General features: G+C 36.7%; 1 protein-coding gene across 1 annotated transcript in view; it reads left to right on the top strand.

The window, feature by feature from the left end:
- Nucleotides 1-289: 289 nt before the first annotated feature.
- Nucleotides 290-19,140, top strand: part of MYBPC3 (myosin binding protein C3) — a 66,314-nt gene continuing 47,463 nt past the window's right edge. The window contains exons 1-10 of the mRNA XM_063332045.1: nt 290-446; nt 9,416-9,682; nt 11,067-11,162; nt 11,428-11,514; nt 11,662-11,810; nt 12,792-12,909; nt 14,257-14,305; nt 15,538-15,582; nt 17,876-17,932; nt 18,682-18,684. Of these exons, the coding sequence (XP_063188115.1) occupies nt 422-446; nt 9,416-9,682; nt 11,067-11,162; nt 11,428-11,514; nt 11,662-11,810; nt 12,792-12,909; nt 14,257-14,305; nt 15,538-15,582; nt 17,876-17,932; nt 18,682-18,684 (896 nt within the window). The 5' untranslated portion in view covers nt 290-421. The remainder of the gene's footprint in view (nt 447-9,415; nt 9,683-11,066; nt 11,163-11,427; nt 11,515-11,661; nt 11,811-12,791; nt 12,910-14,256; nt 14,306-15,537; nt 15,583-17,875; nt 17,933-18,681; nt 18,685-19,140) is intronic.

The raw sequence follows: 19,140 nt of genomic DNA, 5'->3' as shown, positions 1-19,140 counted from the left end.
AAGTACAGAACCCGCATACCAGAAATGTAACTATCAGATCTACTTTACTGAATGTGTCATAAACATGTCAGTATAGGAATTCTTAATCTAACACATACGTGAAGCTGAAAAATGTACTGTACACATGTGCAACATCAGATTGTGCTCTGGTTTGTACGAACAGATCAGTGGTAGCCAGTCTTGGGTGGTTTGAGCTCTCTGGCTCCTGGAACTTGGCTATATTTATCCCAGCTGATGTAGCCTGTCAAGTGTGCCCTGCTGCTGATAAGGTGCCGTAGTTGACAACAGTGGGGGATCAAGGGGGAGGAGCAGGATGGGGGCTTCTGCTGAGAGTTTCTTTAGGGGGTCTCAAAAGCCCTGCAGTCTCATTCCCATTTAGCTCGGACCCTGCTTTCTAGATACAATTGGGAGCAAAGTGAAGATGCCAGAGCCTCTAAAGAAAACAGGTAAGGATCATAACAGATGGACAACAGCTTGACTGAGAAAAATGTGAGTAGCTTTTGTATGCTAGAAAAATGAGATGCCTCAGTGGAAAAAAAAAATAGAGAGGAAAAAGAGACAGTATTGTGTGAAGTTATGAATATTTGAAATGTTGAGTGATCTTGCAGAGAAATCAGTAACTAGTTTGGCAACCCTCAGCCACAGAATTTTCTCAAGAGACTTTGGATCAGGAAAGAATAGAAGTGAAACATGTTTAACTCTTGGATTCTTTTCATTTCTCATTTCTTTTCCCAGTCACCTTTAGGACTCTGAAAAAACACTTACAGTCTCTCTCTCTTGGGCAGTTAGGCAGCATAAACCTCTCCTGGTTTGCTTTTGGTTTTTTTGCCCGATACTTTCAAGGAAGTGTAAGAGGCAAACTTTGATGGTATTTTTTGTTAGTGAAATCTCTGGGAAAATGAAGCAAAGGGCACCTGGTTCAGAGCTTACTCTTTCTTATTCTTCCAGCCAGTGACAGTAGAGCTCTAGGAAAAAAAGAAGACATAGTACTGTAAAGAGTATATGTGTATTTCTTTTCACTCACCTCCCTCTATCCTTTCCCTGTGAACCAGAAGATTACTAGCCATTTCCAGAAAGCCAAGGTCACGGCGCCCACTGCAAGTCTTGCTCCACTAGAAAAACATCAGGAGAAGATTTCAGACTTAGGAAAGTTCTAATTTAAAATTGAGAAATAAGGAATCACTCAGAGGCTGCCCAAATAGGAAAGAAGGCAAGGCCTAGGATGGGGTGTAAGGTGCAATGAATGTCTTTGAGAAGGAGGAAGGGAGCTTGGGAAGCAGAGGCACGGAGAGTTTAGCTTCAGGACACCTGTGTGTGGGTAGAGGAAGATGTCTCAGGAGCACCTGGTGTCCACAATTAAGTTTGGAAAAAAAGTTGTCAAAAGCTGAAGTTATGATTGTTTGAAAAGTGTGCATACATCCAATACACAGGGCTTGAGAAACCTGTACTAAATCTGGGATTCTTCACTTTTAGAGGTCTCACTTCACTGATCCCAGTGTACACCCAGAATCACCACTACCTGAATGTACAGTGCAAGGTGCATGCTTTTTTAAATACATGCAGTTTCCAGAGTTAGTCAATAATAGCTGTTGATACTTATTAATGTAGGTCTGTGTGCTTTGCGAAGGACTGAATAGGCATCAGTCTCCTGTTAGGCTGGTCGATGGGAAAATCTCCTGTGGTCACCACAACAAAAGAAGAACTTGTCAAGAAGAACTTTCCTTTTGGCCAAAATATTTGGAATCAGCCACTGCCAGAGGCAGAGCAAAATCCAGGCCATATCTCCCATTAAGAACTGCAAAGCACTAAAGCATGATTAACTCCAACAAGATTCAAGTTTCCTCTGTATGATAACTCTAAAGCAACAGTGGTATCACCAATCCTTCAGTTTTCTCACAACTATCGCATCATTTGATGTTCTTAAAGCTGCAGTTTCTGAAATCAGATGGAAGTAGAATCATACATATAAAAGTATATGCCAGACCTTGTAATTGTAGAGAAAACCTTGTAAATATAAGCTGTAAAGGTTCAGCAATCACCCCCAAATAAGACATTCATACCCATCTTCTGTTTTTAAAGCCATGTGATTTTGGAGATTCATTGAAATGTCTAATGCTTGTGATTGACATTGCTGGCAAAAAAAAATATGATGGAGTAGGCAAAATTTGACAGTGTCATCAACTATGCATTGTGATTTTTGATTTCTAATGGTTTAACTGCCTTTAAATTAACATTTTCAGTCTCTGTAGATGAAAGGCAACTTCTCTGTTTGTAAAGATGCCCACCTTTGCTGATAATGGTGAAGAGAAATTCTATTCCAGCTCATTTCTCCAGAGAAATCTAACAGGTGTCTAACATCACTAGTCCTACACAATTCTTATGAACAAACCAGCCCAAACACTATGATTATCACGGCAGGGGGAGGAAAAGCTCTTGTTACCCACTCTGACTGAGACAGAACCAGTCACATGCCCCATAACTTCTAGAGGGGATCTTCTCATTCTCCCAAGAGGCATTAATCCCTTTGGTTTTCTATTCCACGTTGTTTATATATTCAATCCATTTCAAGATGGAATAACATTGCGTGCAATATCAGAAGGGCTGAATAATCATCTAGCAATTCATACAAAGGAAATTGCTTTATGCCAGAGAATGATCAGATATATTCTGCTGTTTTAACAAACCTTTTAACATGTTATAAACCAAACACAACAAACAAACCAAAACCCCACAAAACATAAAGCAGTGAAGGAAATTTTCCAACACTCTTTTACTTTAAACTGCCCAACTAAAATACTTCAGGATAAGGCACTGCCCTATTTATTTACAGGATACCAGAAGAACTGTCATAGCTTTCCAGAAAATGTATACACTCCCCAAGAGCAACAGGATTTGGAAGGCCTGTGGCAATTTAGTGTCAGAGCGAAGAATCAAACATTGGAAAAGATCACTTTTTGCAGGCTTCTGTTGCAGAAATTTTGTGTTCTTCTCCCTCGGATTTAAACATTTCATAGTTAATCTCTGTTCAAAGGCTCACTTTTTGGAAAGTTTTGGTAGCTCTTTTTGTTGTGAAAATTCAGAAAGGTTAAAAAAACCCCAACCATTTCCCTAACAATATTTTGTGACATTAAGAGGAAGCAGCTGACCTTTTAAACACCAAATTTAGTAGATAAATGGGACTTAATGGGAAACGTGTGCACTACTATATCTGGAAAAGGAGAAGTCTGGTATTACTCAACTTCTCTGAAAATCAGTCAATTTTTATTCACGTATTTTATAGATTGAGGAGTCTAGATTTTGCAGTTCAGATTAGGAAATTTTATCAAGGGTTTATAAATAACCTGGCTTGTAAGTACACAGAGGCCTTTGGCATTAATAATAATAATCGATGTTGCATAATGAAGAGTAGAGCGTAGAATTTTAGTTTGAACATAAGCGCATCGTTTTACATTTGCAAGCACCTAGCACGGTAAAGTACTGCTCCATGATAATGAACTTCTGTGCACTACAGTAATACAAAACCAAATAATAATAATTCATATAGATATATTTTCCTCTTTTGTAAGTTAAGATTCAAAGCAAGCTAAACATTATTATCCCCACTTTACAGAAAGTATGATGGATGCATAGAGAGAGAAGTGACTCTGCTTAGTGAAACTATTCCTCGCCTCTTGCTCATGTTACAGGAATTTACAATCTCAGCTGCTGAAGTAGGCAAGGAATGATAAGATTGAGTATTTCAATAGCTTTTGTATCATGGAATGATTAAGCTTGTAATTGCAAGAAGCCACTTAGGTCCTGACTGAGGAATGTGTAGCATCTTTATATAGTTCCTCAGCAAGGAATTTACAAGCTCCACTACTGAAGTCTGCTTATCCACAGCTTGGCTTTTAACTCAATGGAAGAGCAAATGGTATAAAAGGAAAGCCAGATGCCAAGTGTAAGTACTAAAGCAAAGATAAATTTTCAACATGAAGCCTTAACAAATTATGGAATTCCAAAAGCTAATACTGCTTTTCTAATATTAATTGAATACACTGGACAGATACATATTTTAATACCAAATACACAGGATGTGCAGAAAGATAACTCAGCTTTGTGGGAGAAAAATTGTGACACTATTTTTTCTAATTACACTCATCAAAGATATCCGCTGGAGTTTGTAGTACGTGCATTGAACTAGGTATGTTAGATTCTCCTAAATCATTTATGCCTTTAACAGTTTTTATTTCAGAAAGGCAGAAATATCATTTGAAAGCCTTATCTAACACACATTCTCTTTAAGTGCTGTCATGGTGCTGGGCCAGACTGGCCACTAAAACAGCTTATCTCCCTCTCCTCCCTGTACATATCAAAAATAATGAATGATGAAGAGCTGAAGTCAAAGCCACCACTCTGAAAAGCAGGATGAAATAAAAATAAAATAAAATAATAGTTAAAAAAAAACAACAAAAAACAAACACAACCCCCCCCCAAACCAACAATAAAAGAATGGCTTTCTATCACTTTATCTAGTTAAAATCACTCTTGTGGAATCCTTGTTTCTTCCTCACTTTCATTTCACATACTTCATGCATGCTTTGAAATTCACTAATTTTAGGAAAAGATTTTCACCTAATGTTTGTGATTCTTAACAAGCCTAATTATTTAGAGAATGTGGCTAGGAATTTAAATTATTCCAGTTATTTAAAGAGTATTTTAATATACATCTCATCTCCATTTTTTCTGGCAATAATCAAATAGGAATGTCTCTTCTAGCTTCTAATACTTTTATTCTTATTAGGGATACAAGAGTACTTAGTAGCTACTTACTAACAATTTGAAGCTGTACAAAGGCAACAGAAAACCAGTCTGCCACAAAACACTTACAAAATAAAAGCCCATTAAATAGATAGATAATTCAACAAGAGAGGAAAAAGGAAACAATGATTAGTACAATAGATAGTGACCTGGGTAGCAGCTTAGCCATTTTCTAGGTTTTTGCATAGAAGAGTATGAAAAAGTTTTGAAGCAGAATAGTAAACTAGGTTGATGATGGATGTCAGAAGGAGATTGCTTCAAAGCACGTCAGAAAGTAAGGGAGAAAGCATGAAGATGCTATGGAGATTTAATAAACGACAGCAGTAGGAAAGCAAAACATTAGGTTTTATTATTTTATTTAGGTGAAAAGTGAAGGAAATTGGGTTTAGAACTTAAATTATTTCATTCTAGTTTAATGTGGCCAAAAGCAAATGTATTTTATATTTCTTCATCCTCCTGATTGAAAGACTTATTAATAAATTATTATCAAAATGCAATCTGATCATGGACCTCCAAATAGAGCTTTTTATTACTAACTAATGAAGCTGTAACTCAGGTACCATACATGGTGTATGGCGTATGTGTACATCTTCAGCTGTTAGAAGACTTTTAAAGGATGGATGCTGCACACGAGTTCTGGTAGCAGCAGCATTAGCCACCAAAAATATTTCTGCATCAGTACTGAAGACGACACACAGCCCGCTTCCTGTCTGTCTGGGGTAGAAATTTGCTGTTTTACATTACTCAGAAGTTAAATTAAGTTCTTTGCATTGTGGAAGTCTGAAGTGATTAGGAAGGTCTGGGATATGAGAAGTGTTGAAAAATGGGTTAGTACAAAGTGGTTCTAGCCTCATTTTCTTTCATTAGCTCTACATCCCTCTTCTCTCCCCATGTAAAAACTCCCCACAGCAATTCCAGTTACGTGCCCATCCAGTTCCATCCAGTTCCAACACACACACAGAGCACCTATCGCTCTCCTTCCCTTCAATAATTCCTGTCATCATCAGCACTGATAACTCGTGTGCATCTCTGTCCTCTCTCCAGAATTACCATAGTATGTTAGTACTAATGTCACCTTTTCCTCCCTTTATGCAGGGTGGGTTAGAAATTACTGGGAAGCAGAGAGTTAATAAAGTGGGAGGCAGAGGACATGGGCTACTTGGTCATCAGGTGCCTCAGCCCAGTGGCTTCTAAGTGCATGTTCAACTGGAGTCTGGATAAACATGTGATAGTGCCTGAGATCTGTCAATGCCTGACAGGCACAAGACCTGTAAGGCATTCCACACCATGACGAGAGGTGTCACATTTGTTGGGTTTTCCACAGCCTGATGGTGGTGGTTGTATCCAAGAGTGTTTTGTGTATGGGATGGATATATGGAAATCAGAGGGGCATATCGGGGTAGAAGCCAAATGTTGAAGTGAGAGAGATTGCCAAATGGGGAATGAGTTTTTGATAAAGCAGCCAAAAGTGAGGTTCTCAGGACAGACAAGAAGTTTCGAATGGTGGTGTTTAGGAACATTCCTAGCGAGGAAATAGCTGTATTAGATTGGTATAACTGCATGAGAAAAAAAATCTGCTAGTGAACTTGGATTTACATGTTACTTAAAGTAACAGCCACAATGAAGGAGACCGGGAATAGCCGATCTCTCGCTTTTTTCTGTTAAGCAGCCCGTTTTTCCCCCAGAAGGAAAAATGATGGCATTCTCTTCACGTGCTTATTCAGCAATCTCACTTCTGCAACAAGTAATTTCCTGTAAAATCTCCAGCTGTACATGGCTACTTTTCCTTTGCAAATACGAACAGTGAAAGATGAAAAGGAATAAAAATGCATACAGAGAGACACTACTGTGGACACTGTCACCCACTAATTCTGGATCTCAAGTGCAGGAAAATGACTCAGGGTCTCCTGTATCTGTGGAAAAGTGGGTTCTCAACAACTGTTCCTGCAGGCCTTTATTCACATGGGAGATTTTTGGCTTTTCCAATTTTATGCTTTAGTGATTCACAATCATTTAAGTCAGAACTGAAATAAGTCTTTTGGCAGGAAAGGGAGAGAGAGAAAAAAAAAGACAAGGACACTTACTTGTAAACTTCTACATATGTATTTGGATTTCCCAAATGTCAGAAATATTATGTGGTAGTGGAGATTTCTCACTGTGCAAGTGGTTCTGGCCAACAATCTGTTTTTGTTGAGTCATCTAAAGTAAATGTAAGAAACTTAATCCCTTTGCAGGGCGTGCAGCAGATCAGAGAGTTACTTCCAAGTATGCATGTCTTGAAACCCTGCCATTTGTAGGCTGGAACCTTTACAGGCCACATTGCTGTTAAGTAATTAGTATATTTATAGATTCTTTTGTGCTTAAATAGAAGAGCGATGATGATAGCACTCAGAGACGAAAAACATGCCTCTTTGCTGCTTTATCTCTAGCGTCATAAGGAAAGGAACCAGTAGTAGGTATTTCAGGAATGGGTTCCAGAACTGACCTGGCTCCATGCTGTGCGGTAACCTGGCCACTTCTACATGTCTTTTGAATTCTGTACATCAAACCTGGTGTCTACAATAACTCTTCTACAATTATTCATGATACACTGCATCAAAGTATACCCTGCATCAAAGAATACCCTGCTGTGTTATTTACTGAAGTACAATACTATATCAAAAGACGTGCAACTAATAACAGGCATTTAAGTATCATGCTATAGCATAGAGCCCTATATTCTATGCAGTACTATATTCTGTTTAAGAACAATTACACCACTTACAGGCCTGAGGCTAGAAAAAACTTAAATAAAAGCTACAGGGACATTCAACTCCCAGACAAAATGTCACACAGTTACATCTTAACATGGAAAAAAAGCATGCAGAATAATACAACAGGAGCTCAGTCTAAGCTACGAGGCTCAGTGAAAACCAAAATTGTTTTTTCAACAAATATGTAAAGTGCAGGGAAAAAAGAAAGAGAAAAATGTAATTTAGGTTTTTTAGAAAACAAAGAGAGGCAAAATGCAATACATACTAAATTCTAAAAGTATTTGTAATTGACACTTTAATTGATGTTTAAGCAGGTTTGAGTCCTTTGAAAACCAATGGAAGAAACGTGACTTGTATGACTAAAGTCCAAAGGCCACCAAATGAAATCTTCACAGAGGTAGCTCCACTGAAGTCAATTAACGCCACAGGAATAGGGATTTTGTGGAATGAGCAGATGGTATTACCAGGAATATACCATTTATACTAACTAAAGCACCTGATTGAACATGAGTGTAAACTACTTCTTTTAAATATTTCCATGTCATTTTCCCTTCATTTTTATAAATCAAAAGTTTAAAGCTAATTATAACCATCTTGTGGTGTTTGGAAGAGTTCTTGTTGCTGCCCAAGTAGAATAGCCATAGACAATTTGCCACAGAGGTGACAGATAATTAGATGTGATGGAATCACCAACATTTTATAAAAGCATGGTTATGAAGGGGTAAGTCAATAAAAATATGCCATAATGATGTATAAAAAGCATTCGGTGTATGAATCATCATTTTAATTACTGGTATTTTTATAGATAAACGTAGCTCACAGCAATTAGCAAAAAGATAACAGATTTCATTAAGACCAAAACAGAAGCATAAAATGAAAAACTTGATTCAAAATAAAACTGAAGAAATCTAAATAAATAAATCAGGGTAAAGAAATTAGTGAAATAAGTTACCTTATTAAAATCTAATCTTGAGAAAGATTAGGATACTCATGGACCAAAATCACAATACATTGCTTGCTTTCCAAATTCCTATCTCTTGTGCTATTTTGATTACATATGAACTGAAACATCATTTGGTTTATGGTTGTTCCCCCCGTATACTAATAATTTCATTGGTTCTCATTATAAGCATCATAAGTGCTTCTCAACACATAGAGGAAATATTTTGATGCACCTTGTAATTAATTAGAAAACTAGTTGTTGTAGAGTGCTACGTAGGCAAGTACTCTAACTTTTAATGCTGAACTAAATATTTGAATGCAAACAACAATTGGTATTATTTTAGCTTGGATAAAATTACAAGGGCCATCATAGGAACGTGCATCCCTTTCCACTAAAGCCTTGATCAGTTAAAACAGAAGCACCAAAATGAACCATTAATCCATTGTAGTATATTAGGACACAGGTCACTGCACAAACTGTATTTTTAAGGGAGCTGTATTAAGCAACTGTTAGGACAGAATTAATATTTCTAAATAAAACTGCATGTCAAATTAATGTAGAGAGCTTGATATGTAAGAATACATTTCAGGCCATCGTGTCATAGATCAAATCATTCACTTATGAAAAATCAGAGCTCATTATGGGAGAAAGAAAGAAGATGATGGACAGTGAGATGAGTTTGCGATACATTCCATTTCATTGCATGACAATATGGAGAAGATATGACATCTCGGCGAGAGACAGAACTCGATAAACACAAAGACAATTAAACTACTTCTCTATGGAAAGTGTTGTAATTTATATCTTGCATGGGCAGAGGGGAGAGAAAGGAGACAGCTGTTGCAGCCACAACAGCTGACTACACTAGATATGCCACAACTGCAAAACAGATTTTAGTGATCCCTCTCTCTTTTTTTAGTTTCTGCATTTACCAAGAAGCCGAAGACAACAGAGGTGACAGCCGGAAGCACAGCTGTGTTTGAAGCAGAGACAGAAAAAGCTGGCATCAAGGTGAAGTGGCAGCGAGCTGGCACAGAAATTACTGAAAGTGAGAAATATGTCATCAAGGCAGAAGGAAACAAGCATTCACTGACAATCAATAATGTAGGAAAAGAAGATGACGTGACATATGCTGTAATAGCTGGAAGTTCCAAGGTGAAATTTGAACTCAAGGTCAAGGAACCAGGTACAGTGTTCCCCAAGCAGTACATCTCTGACAAGCACACATTGGTGATAGAGATACCAGGATACCAAAGAAGGGACAGTTTTCCTGTATACCTTATATATTGATGCCTCAAAACAGGCCTTTTCTAAACAGCTACACATCCAAGTTGGGGAAGAATATACACTACATTAGTTAGAATAACATTTAGTTCTTTCCAGTAAAAATTGACTTGAAATTTATTTGGATGAGATACAATGGGACACCTTTTAACAATAAAAGTGGTAGAATTTGATATTTAAGTATTAAAATAATACCAATTTAAAATCACGCTGTTTTCTTTCAAGACGCAAACACAGTTTAGGGTAAAAGGCATAAATTTTCTGAGAGCAGGGTTGACTCATGTTCATATGTTCACAGATACTGTCTTGTTTTTCAGACCTTACTAAGATTAGATTGTTAAAGAGTAACTGGATTACCCATTATTATTTTCACAAACAATAATGATTTCAGCTCTTCATTATCAAAAAAATGGAAGCTGCCCCCTAACCTCCCCAGACACAGCCACCTCCCTTTGTGACAGTGGAGCCACTCAAATTAGTCATCACATGGCACAACAGGGCCAGAAATGCCTGGTGGAAAAAACATTGCAAACGGCTGGGAAATTGCATGTGGGACTTGTGTGAGAGGTAAGCGAGGCCCTTTGAAAGTGGCTCCACTACCTATGGGAAAAAAAATAATCTTGCTGCAACTGATCTGTTTCAAGAAATTCTACCTCCCTCCATCTGCCCCAGTTGCTCACTCCTACTCCCTTTTTATATATTTCTTTCTCCATTGTGCCAAACACATTTGCCTGAATTTGTCTGTGAGGTCATGGTTTAACTGAGAGGCCATAAACTTCCATGAGACAGAGGAAGGAATGACAGATGGATTTTTAATATACTTTCTCCATATTGATTACTAGCAGTGTCTAGAGCTGTTCCCAACCCACAAACAGCCATAGCATTTGGAACATTGCGTTCCAACAGCAGAGCTAAACAAAATCTCATGATCAAGCAAATTGTTTACAAAAATAATAATTGCATCATTTTTCATTACCTTTTCTATTTAGGCCACTGAAGTTAACATCAAATAATAGCGTTACTCATCACTGGAGTTTCTACACATCAAGACTATAGAATTTAAAAATCCAGGCTTCAGTTCTTTTCAAGCTCAGCAAAAGAAAGAGCCTCATAATCCAGCTTCAGTAGGCCCCTTCTCCTTCCAGCACATCCTCTAAGTTCTAGAAAAACATAGCTAATTTCTCTGCATTTCCTAACATATGGTAAAAGCTGTTCTTTTGCAAAACTTCTTCAGAAATGAAATAGAAACATGACTTTCTCTAATCTTGGCTTACATTCATTTCCAGAAAAGAGTGAGACAGTCACTCCTGCTGAAGCTGCTCCAGCCCCAGCTGTCTCAGAGTCACCTGCTCCACCAGTAGAAAGCTGCCAAAACACAGAAGGTAACAGAGAACTAAAACTGTTATCAAGTCTGGTTCATTAACGGAAGGGAAGAACAGGAACGGGGAATCCTTAGAGTCAGTGAGGTAGAGACAGTAGCTGAAAGGAGACCACTAGTGATGAATGACAGACAATAAAGAGCAAGGAATCTCAGAGACAGAAGAAACATATTGAGATATTTTGAAATGACTTAACAAATTCACTATATAGGCTGTAACAGAAGCTGATACAAAAAGTTCTAACTCATAATTCTGATGTTTATTTCAGCTGCATCTTCTGTCACTCAACCAGAAGAGCCTGTGGACCCTATTGGGCTCTTTCTGATACGACCCCAGGATGGAGAAGTTACTGTTGGTGAGTAGAAAATGTGAGTCAAGTGATGTTTGTAAACTGTATCTGTTGCTTGACTATTTAGCTGGCCACGTACAGGATGACAGCACTGATATAACCGATAAATCAAACACTATTCATAATCTTATTTTAACATACTTCCCTTACAAGGTGGAAACATCACGTTCACTGCCAAAGTGGCAGGTGAGAGCCTGCTGAAGAAACCATCAGTGAAATGGTTCAAAGGAAAGTGGATGGACCTGGGAAGCAAAGTGGGGCAACATCTCCAGCTACATGACAATTATGATCGAAATAACAAGGTACGATTGGCAGAGTAAGGTTCTCAGTCTTCTAGACGCTAATCTTTAATCTGGGGAAAATATAAGATAATATAGGAATGCTTTGATATTAAAGTAGCCAAAGCTACGCACAATGTTGTACTTATGCACAGAAGTCTATGTTTTGACCATGCTGACAAGAGACAAGCACTACTTACAGACTCTTGCATACCTTATCTATGATGAAGTGAGAAAATGTTTGGAGGACTAGGGGAGCAGTTTTGCACTATCTACTGCAGGATTCCCTCCATCTTCCTCTCAATTAACAGATACTCCTTATATTTAAGACAAAACAATAAATCAGACAGACATTTAAGTATGGTCTATCTTGGTTATAATAGATCAAGCGTTCAGCTATTAGTGTTGGAATTTATTGTTCTCTTGCATTGTCTAGACTACTTTAAATAGCTGAGTAAGACCCATTTTTACCAAAAATGCATTCAAAGATACACAAACAGGAATGCAAGAGAGCTTGTACCATGACTTCTCATCCTGTGCGGTATATGAAACGCTACCACCCTCTCCTGGATGGAACAGAACAGACTTGCTCACATTAGCCACTCCTTTTGCTGAATTTTTAAATGTACTGTATATGTTCTGGGTAGAGGCTGTACTTGGTTAATGAGCGCTCTATTCCTGTCTCCAATGTACATGCAATTAGTACATGTGATGACTGCACACACCAGTACACCAGCATAGTTTGCTAGTGTAACATTGTATCCTCTGGAAGACCTGTACTGATAATACTCTAGCTGTTCCTACTCAATTAGGGGAGCTATATGTAATTTTTATGACAGTAATGATTTACACGCTCAGGAGGTTCCTAATTCTAAAAGGACACAGAGGCATATTTCATCCCTTGTATATTTCTCTCCATGCCTTAATACGCTGTATTCTCTTTCTCTCTCTGTTTCACCATTTTATTTTCTAACTTACTAATTGTATCATTGGTGTCTTTTCTAGGTGTACACCTTTGAAATGGAAATCATAGAAGCAAACATGACTTTTGCAGGAGGCTACAGATGTGAGGTGTCTACCAAGGACAAGTTTGATAGTTCTAATTTCAACCTGACAGTCAATGGTAAGATGAATTCCTGCCACCTTCTTTGTTCCTGTTATTATTTTTTTACTTCCTGTATACCCACCAACAATTCTTTCTGGTACATAGGAGCAACTAGACAAACATAGGTACAGGCACACTTACAGAGGCCAGCAGGTGAGGACTGGATGGGTTGGCAGAGACATATAGCATTAGAATTAACACTTGGATGACACTCAGGTCGGAACTGTGGTGCTCTTAAAGAAAGCACACAGAAAGATGCAAATCAGCCCAACTTTTCTTCTGATTTTAGATCCATTCTTTCCACTAGAATAAAAGTGAAGTCTTTGGCAAAAGTTCAGTATTAAAAATGGATAAAAGAAAAGAAAAAAAAGGGGGAGAAATGGAAAGATTTATACCAATGACACTATCATCAATTCCTTTCTTCCCGATAAATTCAAGTCATGCAGAAGCACCTTGTGATATAAAATTGTTTTAAGATTAGATGAACCATTTTACATAACACATGGTGCCACTCTCACAACTGCTATACAAAACCTTATCAGCAATTGAAAAGGGTGTACATTTTAGCATCAATTCCCCCTGGTGTGGAACAGTTTAGGTAAAACAATATCAGTACAGACTACCTGAAAGGGTTGAACGTTTGGACCATTTCCTGTTTCAGTGGCTCTGTTGAAGGGACTGCATCAGTAATTTGTGTCCAGCAACCAATGAGCCTGATATGCAAAGACAAAAGTTTATTGAAGGTACTCAATCAGCAGTGTTCATTTTTGAAGTTTCACTAGTTCTCTCTAGGACTCACAAGACTTAGGAGCTGTGACTGAGAACAGTTTTTCTCCCAGTAGCAGCAGTACTAGGTGTATTTCATACCAACAGAAGCTTAGAACAGAGTAATAAAGTTCTCTCTATGTAACATCCTCAATGGAGTTTCTGTACATCTCTACATATTTCCAGGAATTTACCTTTGCTTTCAGAAGACAGATTACAATTTATTAGTAGTAATTATTAAGTTGAAATCCAGTGGTTTTCTCACTATGGTTTAAAAACCCTTTGAAGTCAGTACTGAAACTAAGATTTACAAGAATTGAGAAACGAGATAAGATGGTTCGTGATGCTGCAGGTTGTTATGAAGCATGAGACAGAATTAAGTTATACATGAAACACTGGATGTTGAAAGCTAGTGAATTAGTGAAGGCCACATGTTTCAAGATGATACTTCAATCTTTTAATATGTAATTGATCACAATTTACAATATAAGAACTTCAGGAAAAAATGTCTGCAAAGGAAAAGCTTTAGAAATAGCACTGTATTTTTGCATTATTTTGACTTGCTTTCCCATTCTTTTTTGTCACTTTTTGTTACATCAGAAGCACCAATACCTGCAGACTTGGACATTCGTGGTGCCTTCCGACGCACGTGAGTATGTAGTACTTATGATGATCAGATTATACTTCCATGCAGAATTCATTACTTTTCTAGACAAAACTAACTAAAAGCACAAAGATATGGGTATCTACTAAGAAAATATTTCTATTAAGAAAATATTTTTACTGTTCAAATACAACTCCTAGAAATCATCTAAGACAGTTTAGACTTTGTACTAGCACAACAATAATGCTTATCTTCAATTATGCAATTGATAATGTGTAGAATTCTACCAAGAACTTCAGCACTTTTTATCCAGACCTGTAAAAAGCACTCCAGACGTAGAACAACAGAGGAAAAGAATCTGTGTAGTGCCTAGTCTTGATTTGGTCTGGCTTGAGGAACTACATGTACATTAATACAAACATTTGCTAAACAAAGAAGTGGAGTTTGATGTGAGCTCTGTAAGCGCATATCTCTGATAGCATTAATAAAAGCATTTTGATTGTATTTGTTTTCATGTTCTATAATTATATTAATTGAATGAAGACAATGATACTGTAAGTGTCTGTGTAAAAACTTAGATCTATGTAGGTCTTAGATATTAAAGATTGCAAGGTGTTGCACTGGTGTTGAAAAGGCTATTCTGTAATACAGTCTGAATTGATATAAGACTTAATGGAATAATGTTCCCTTCTATTAGTAAAATTTGCAAAATTGGTTGGCTTTTTTTTTTTATTTAGACATTAACAACATGTGGTTTTTCACTGTTGAGTATTTCTTCTCCCTTTGTGTAATTCAGTTTCTGGTTTAGTTTTTATATATTTTTTGCAAAGTTAGTAGACCAAGAATATTCCTACAGACATATATTTCTCTAACATAGGACACAAATCGTCTGTGGCAACTCCTTGAGTTTTTCACTAACAGTGCTATTTTTATATGAGTGTTTTTTTATTTAACATTCTATCAGAAAGAACTAAAAAAGGCTTGCAGAATTACAGTCAAATCCATCTATAGGTAGCTGACCAGCCTCACTGCGATGCCTATTAAATAGAGGATACTCAGTACATAGCTGCATTGTGTTATTTCACTGCAGTGAAATTAAGCTTCAAGAGTTTGTCTTCTTGCTAGCACAATTAAAAGAATTTAGAATCTGTTTCAGAGTGAGCACAGTGTGAGCAGCTTCAGGCTGTTCAGATTTTCAGTTTCTTCTGTAAGAATGGAGCCAAATTTTGAACTGAACTGCTTAAATCTGAAGCTTTGTCTTTGATACCCTCACTCAGGAGCCTGGCAGGAGGGGGGAGACGGATGACTTCAGCCTTTCTCAGGTAGCCATTGTCTGTGTCAGAAGACAAATTCAAACCTAACAATGAACTGTCTCTCTCTGCTTAGGAAAAGGAAAACAAACAAACAAACAAATAAACTACAGAACTAGCTGCAGCTTAAATTCCAAATAAGTTATTGTTTATAGTATGAAGTATTTATATGAAACAAATACATACAAGTAAGCAGTCATATCAGATGAGTATAAATAATGAAAAGAGTAGTTTGACAGTTCAGTGAGAGGCAGATTCATCTACGGAGAAGGCATATGTTTGGCAAGTGGCATCTTCTCACCATTGTTAGAAGAAAAAAGTAACTTCAAATTACATGCATGTCTGCCCCCTCTGTTTTACATGTTTTCCTCTCTACTGAGCACATGCTGACTAAAATTGCAACTGCTCACAGAAACGTACCAACACACATGCATATGAAAATCTGTTGTTTCCTGGCACACTCTTTATCCTAGTATAATTAAATTTCTCACCCTATCCCTTTTGGTCCCCAAAGTCTTCCACCATAATGAAAACAGGAACTCTCAGATGAGACTTGGCTCTGTGCATGTTAAAGCAATTATTAGGGTCTCATGCTTCAGAAAAGCTAAACATTGATTGCTGGGCTTTCCGGAAAAGCTGATTTAAAGACCACCTGGGAAGCAATAAGGTGACTAGTTATTCTCCCAGCTGTAGATTTTGATTTCTTGCATATTTGATCACAAGAAACCCTTTTTGAATTTGGGATTATAGTAGTGATTTTTTATGTACATTTTATGCCTGCAAACATTGAAAATCTTCTGAAAATTAGAGGGAAAAGTGGCCAAAAATACACTTTTCTGTTTGAGCATTATCCACAGAAAATTATCTTTTCCAGTAGTGTACTATCTTGAAAGTATTCACAGAAGTAAAAATGGTACTTTCTTTCTTAATAAAAAGATCTCTCTGCACAACACATTCAAAATTATACCAATTTAAAATTGTTACTTTTCTCACTAATCTTGCATTGTCAAGCAGCACAAGAAGTTTGGCACTCATTTCTTTTTAATTTTATTAACAGTATTGTTAAAATGCCCATCATTTTTCTGTTGAGGCTGTTTTCTTACTTTTTAAAATATTTATTCCTACAATACTGAGTTTTCCTGACATTCTACAGACAGACTCATTTTCTCTAAAGCAACTAGCACTGTGTATTGACAGAGACAGCATCATGGGCTACCACTACCACCAGTACAACTGAAAAGAATAATTTTTGTGTATAAAACAATAATTAAATATAACGTGTTGCTGCTGGAAGAATCTGAATGCTGTGAGATGGCATCACCAGATTCATATACTCAAGACAAAAAGATGTCAAGGACCAGCTGAACATTGATGATGGGAGAATGACTGAGATGAAAAAAATACATTTTGACTTTCTAAACCCTGATGAATGCAAAAAAGACCTTTTTTGTTTTGCTAAGTTGAATAATTAGTAGTCATGAAATCCAGTGTAACTCCCAGTACTTTTATATCAAGTCCCTGAAATGACTTTTTAGGAATTAAACCCAAAGAAGTGATTTTAGTGACTTTACACTAAGTTTTCAGAGTAGAGCTGTACTTCAAATGTTCAGAAGCACAGCTAAACTACATTTGATTCAAAACACCAAAAATAACATTGTGCATTCCATCTGAGTTCACCATACGTAACAGAAAGATTTACAGATCAAAAAACTCCTGCTTGTTGCTTCTTGTTCTCACAAATCAATTCATCATCACATTGCTTGCCATGATGCTTGTTGAACAACTGCATATTGAATCTTATCTCAAAATCAAAGCCAGATTACAGAACTCCTCTTTAGCTCTCTCAAGCACCAACGATGTGACACTTTTTTCAGTATAATGAATTCCGGAATCAAAAAGAACCTTAAGAAACACTTACAGCTGGGACAATACTAGAAAATGAAGTGATTAGATTGTAAAAAGTCACGCAAAAACGTTGGTTAAATACTGCCCCACACTGATAATTCCATATTTCTGAAACTAGAGCTTTCCAAAAGCCCTAATGATTCTACAGGAAAGCTTCTGCAACACCTTTATGATAATGAATACATTCCAGATCAATATGACCAAGTTTATACCCTGTACAACTTCAGCCATAATCAGTACAGAAAGAATACAAGTTCATTAAATATATTTCTTAAACCTATATGAAGACAAATATGGACAAGGAGTCCCTACAAAAAAATATCATCTACATAATGATATAGTCTCACAAGCTATTCCCATTTCCTTCTGAAACTAATTGTGGTTTTCTGTTATTATACAGTACCGAGGGACATGAAGAAGGTGGAGAGTTTAATTTTAGTGCCTTACTGAAAAAGAGGTGAGTAAGAATTCATAGCCTTAGAGAAATAAAGTAACAAGCTTCTGTTGAACACCGCTGAAAACACTAGAACTAGAGTAATTGAAAGTTTCATAAATTCAGAATCCTTGTAGTTTTCCTAAAGCAGCTCTAACTGGAAAAAGAATGACAGGTACTTATGGCAAATTCCTCAAATAGTCAGCATTTACTGCATTTTTGCAAGGTTTATAATGGAGAGAAAAAAAAATATGAAAAAAAAAAGATTGAGCTTTCCCAAGACAGAAAAAGCTAGGAGCAGGGTAATTACATGCTTCCGCCAGCACTTCTCATTTAAAAAAAAAAAACAAAAAAACAAAACAAAACAACAAAAAAACCACAACAATTTACAACACCTGTCTATAATGCTGCCTTATTAAGAATTTTCTGTCCTAAGTTTTCACAATACTTCACATCAGAGAGCTGGGACGACGAGTGTTTTTATTGGATATCTAGATGTTACTATTACACTACACAACTATATATTATGTATTACATAGCTGTTTATCACATATATAAAAAGATAGTCTATGTTGTATAAATGTTATGTTTATTTTTTTTTTTTACTCTTCTGATTCTAATTCTTATTTCTTGCTTTTACTTTCACTTTTTTGGTGGAATTTCATCTCTCATTCTCATCCTTCCTTACCGCACCTGTTATCATAACCTGTCTACTTAATGTTTTTTTACCACCACCTTAATCTGGATGTTTTGGATTCCACTGTTTCCAACAGAGAGTAAGATTTCTATTTCATTTTATTATAAATGCATGGGTCAGACTGAATAGAAGAACTATTTAATTTGAAATAATGCATGCATCTTTATCTTTCTTACATGTAGAACGTGGCAAAATTTAGATAGTATGAAAGAAAATTACCAGCCACCAATATGTGAGACAGAAATGCTTTTAAACAATTAGAAGTTAAAGATGGACCATTCAATACAAATCAATCTATTTCTCTGAATGTTCTTTGTTTTCCACCATCACTTTCTTTTATAAGCACTTTTAAATTGTCCTTGAATTTCCCGATTTTCCCAATAACACACTGCTTTAAATTCCTATTGTCGCAGAAATTAAAATCAGAAAAATCCTTTGCATAATATGCCTGCTGGTGCCTGTCAAATATGTGCTGAAGTTTTGTTCCATCCATCCTTAAACATGTTAACTAAACGTATTACTGAAGTCACTTATT

The sequence above is a fragment of the Chroicocephalus ridibundus genome, chromosome 4 (genome assembly GCF_963924245.1).
Source record: "Chroicocephalus ridibundus chromosome 4, bChrRid1.1, whole genome shotgun sequence".
Lineage (NCBI taxonomy): Eukaryota > Metazoa > Chordata > Aves > Charadriiformes > Laridae > Chroicocephalus > Chroicocephalus ridibundus.
Note: the sequence above shows the minus strand (reverse complement) of the source record. Positions and strands in the feature narration are given on the sequence as shown.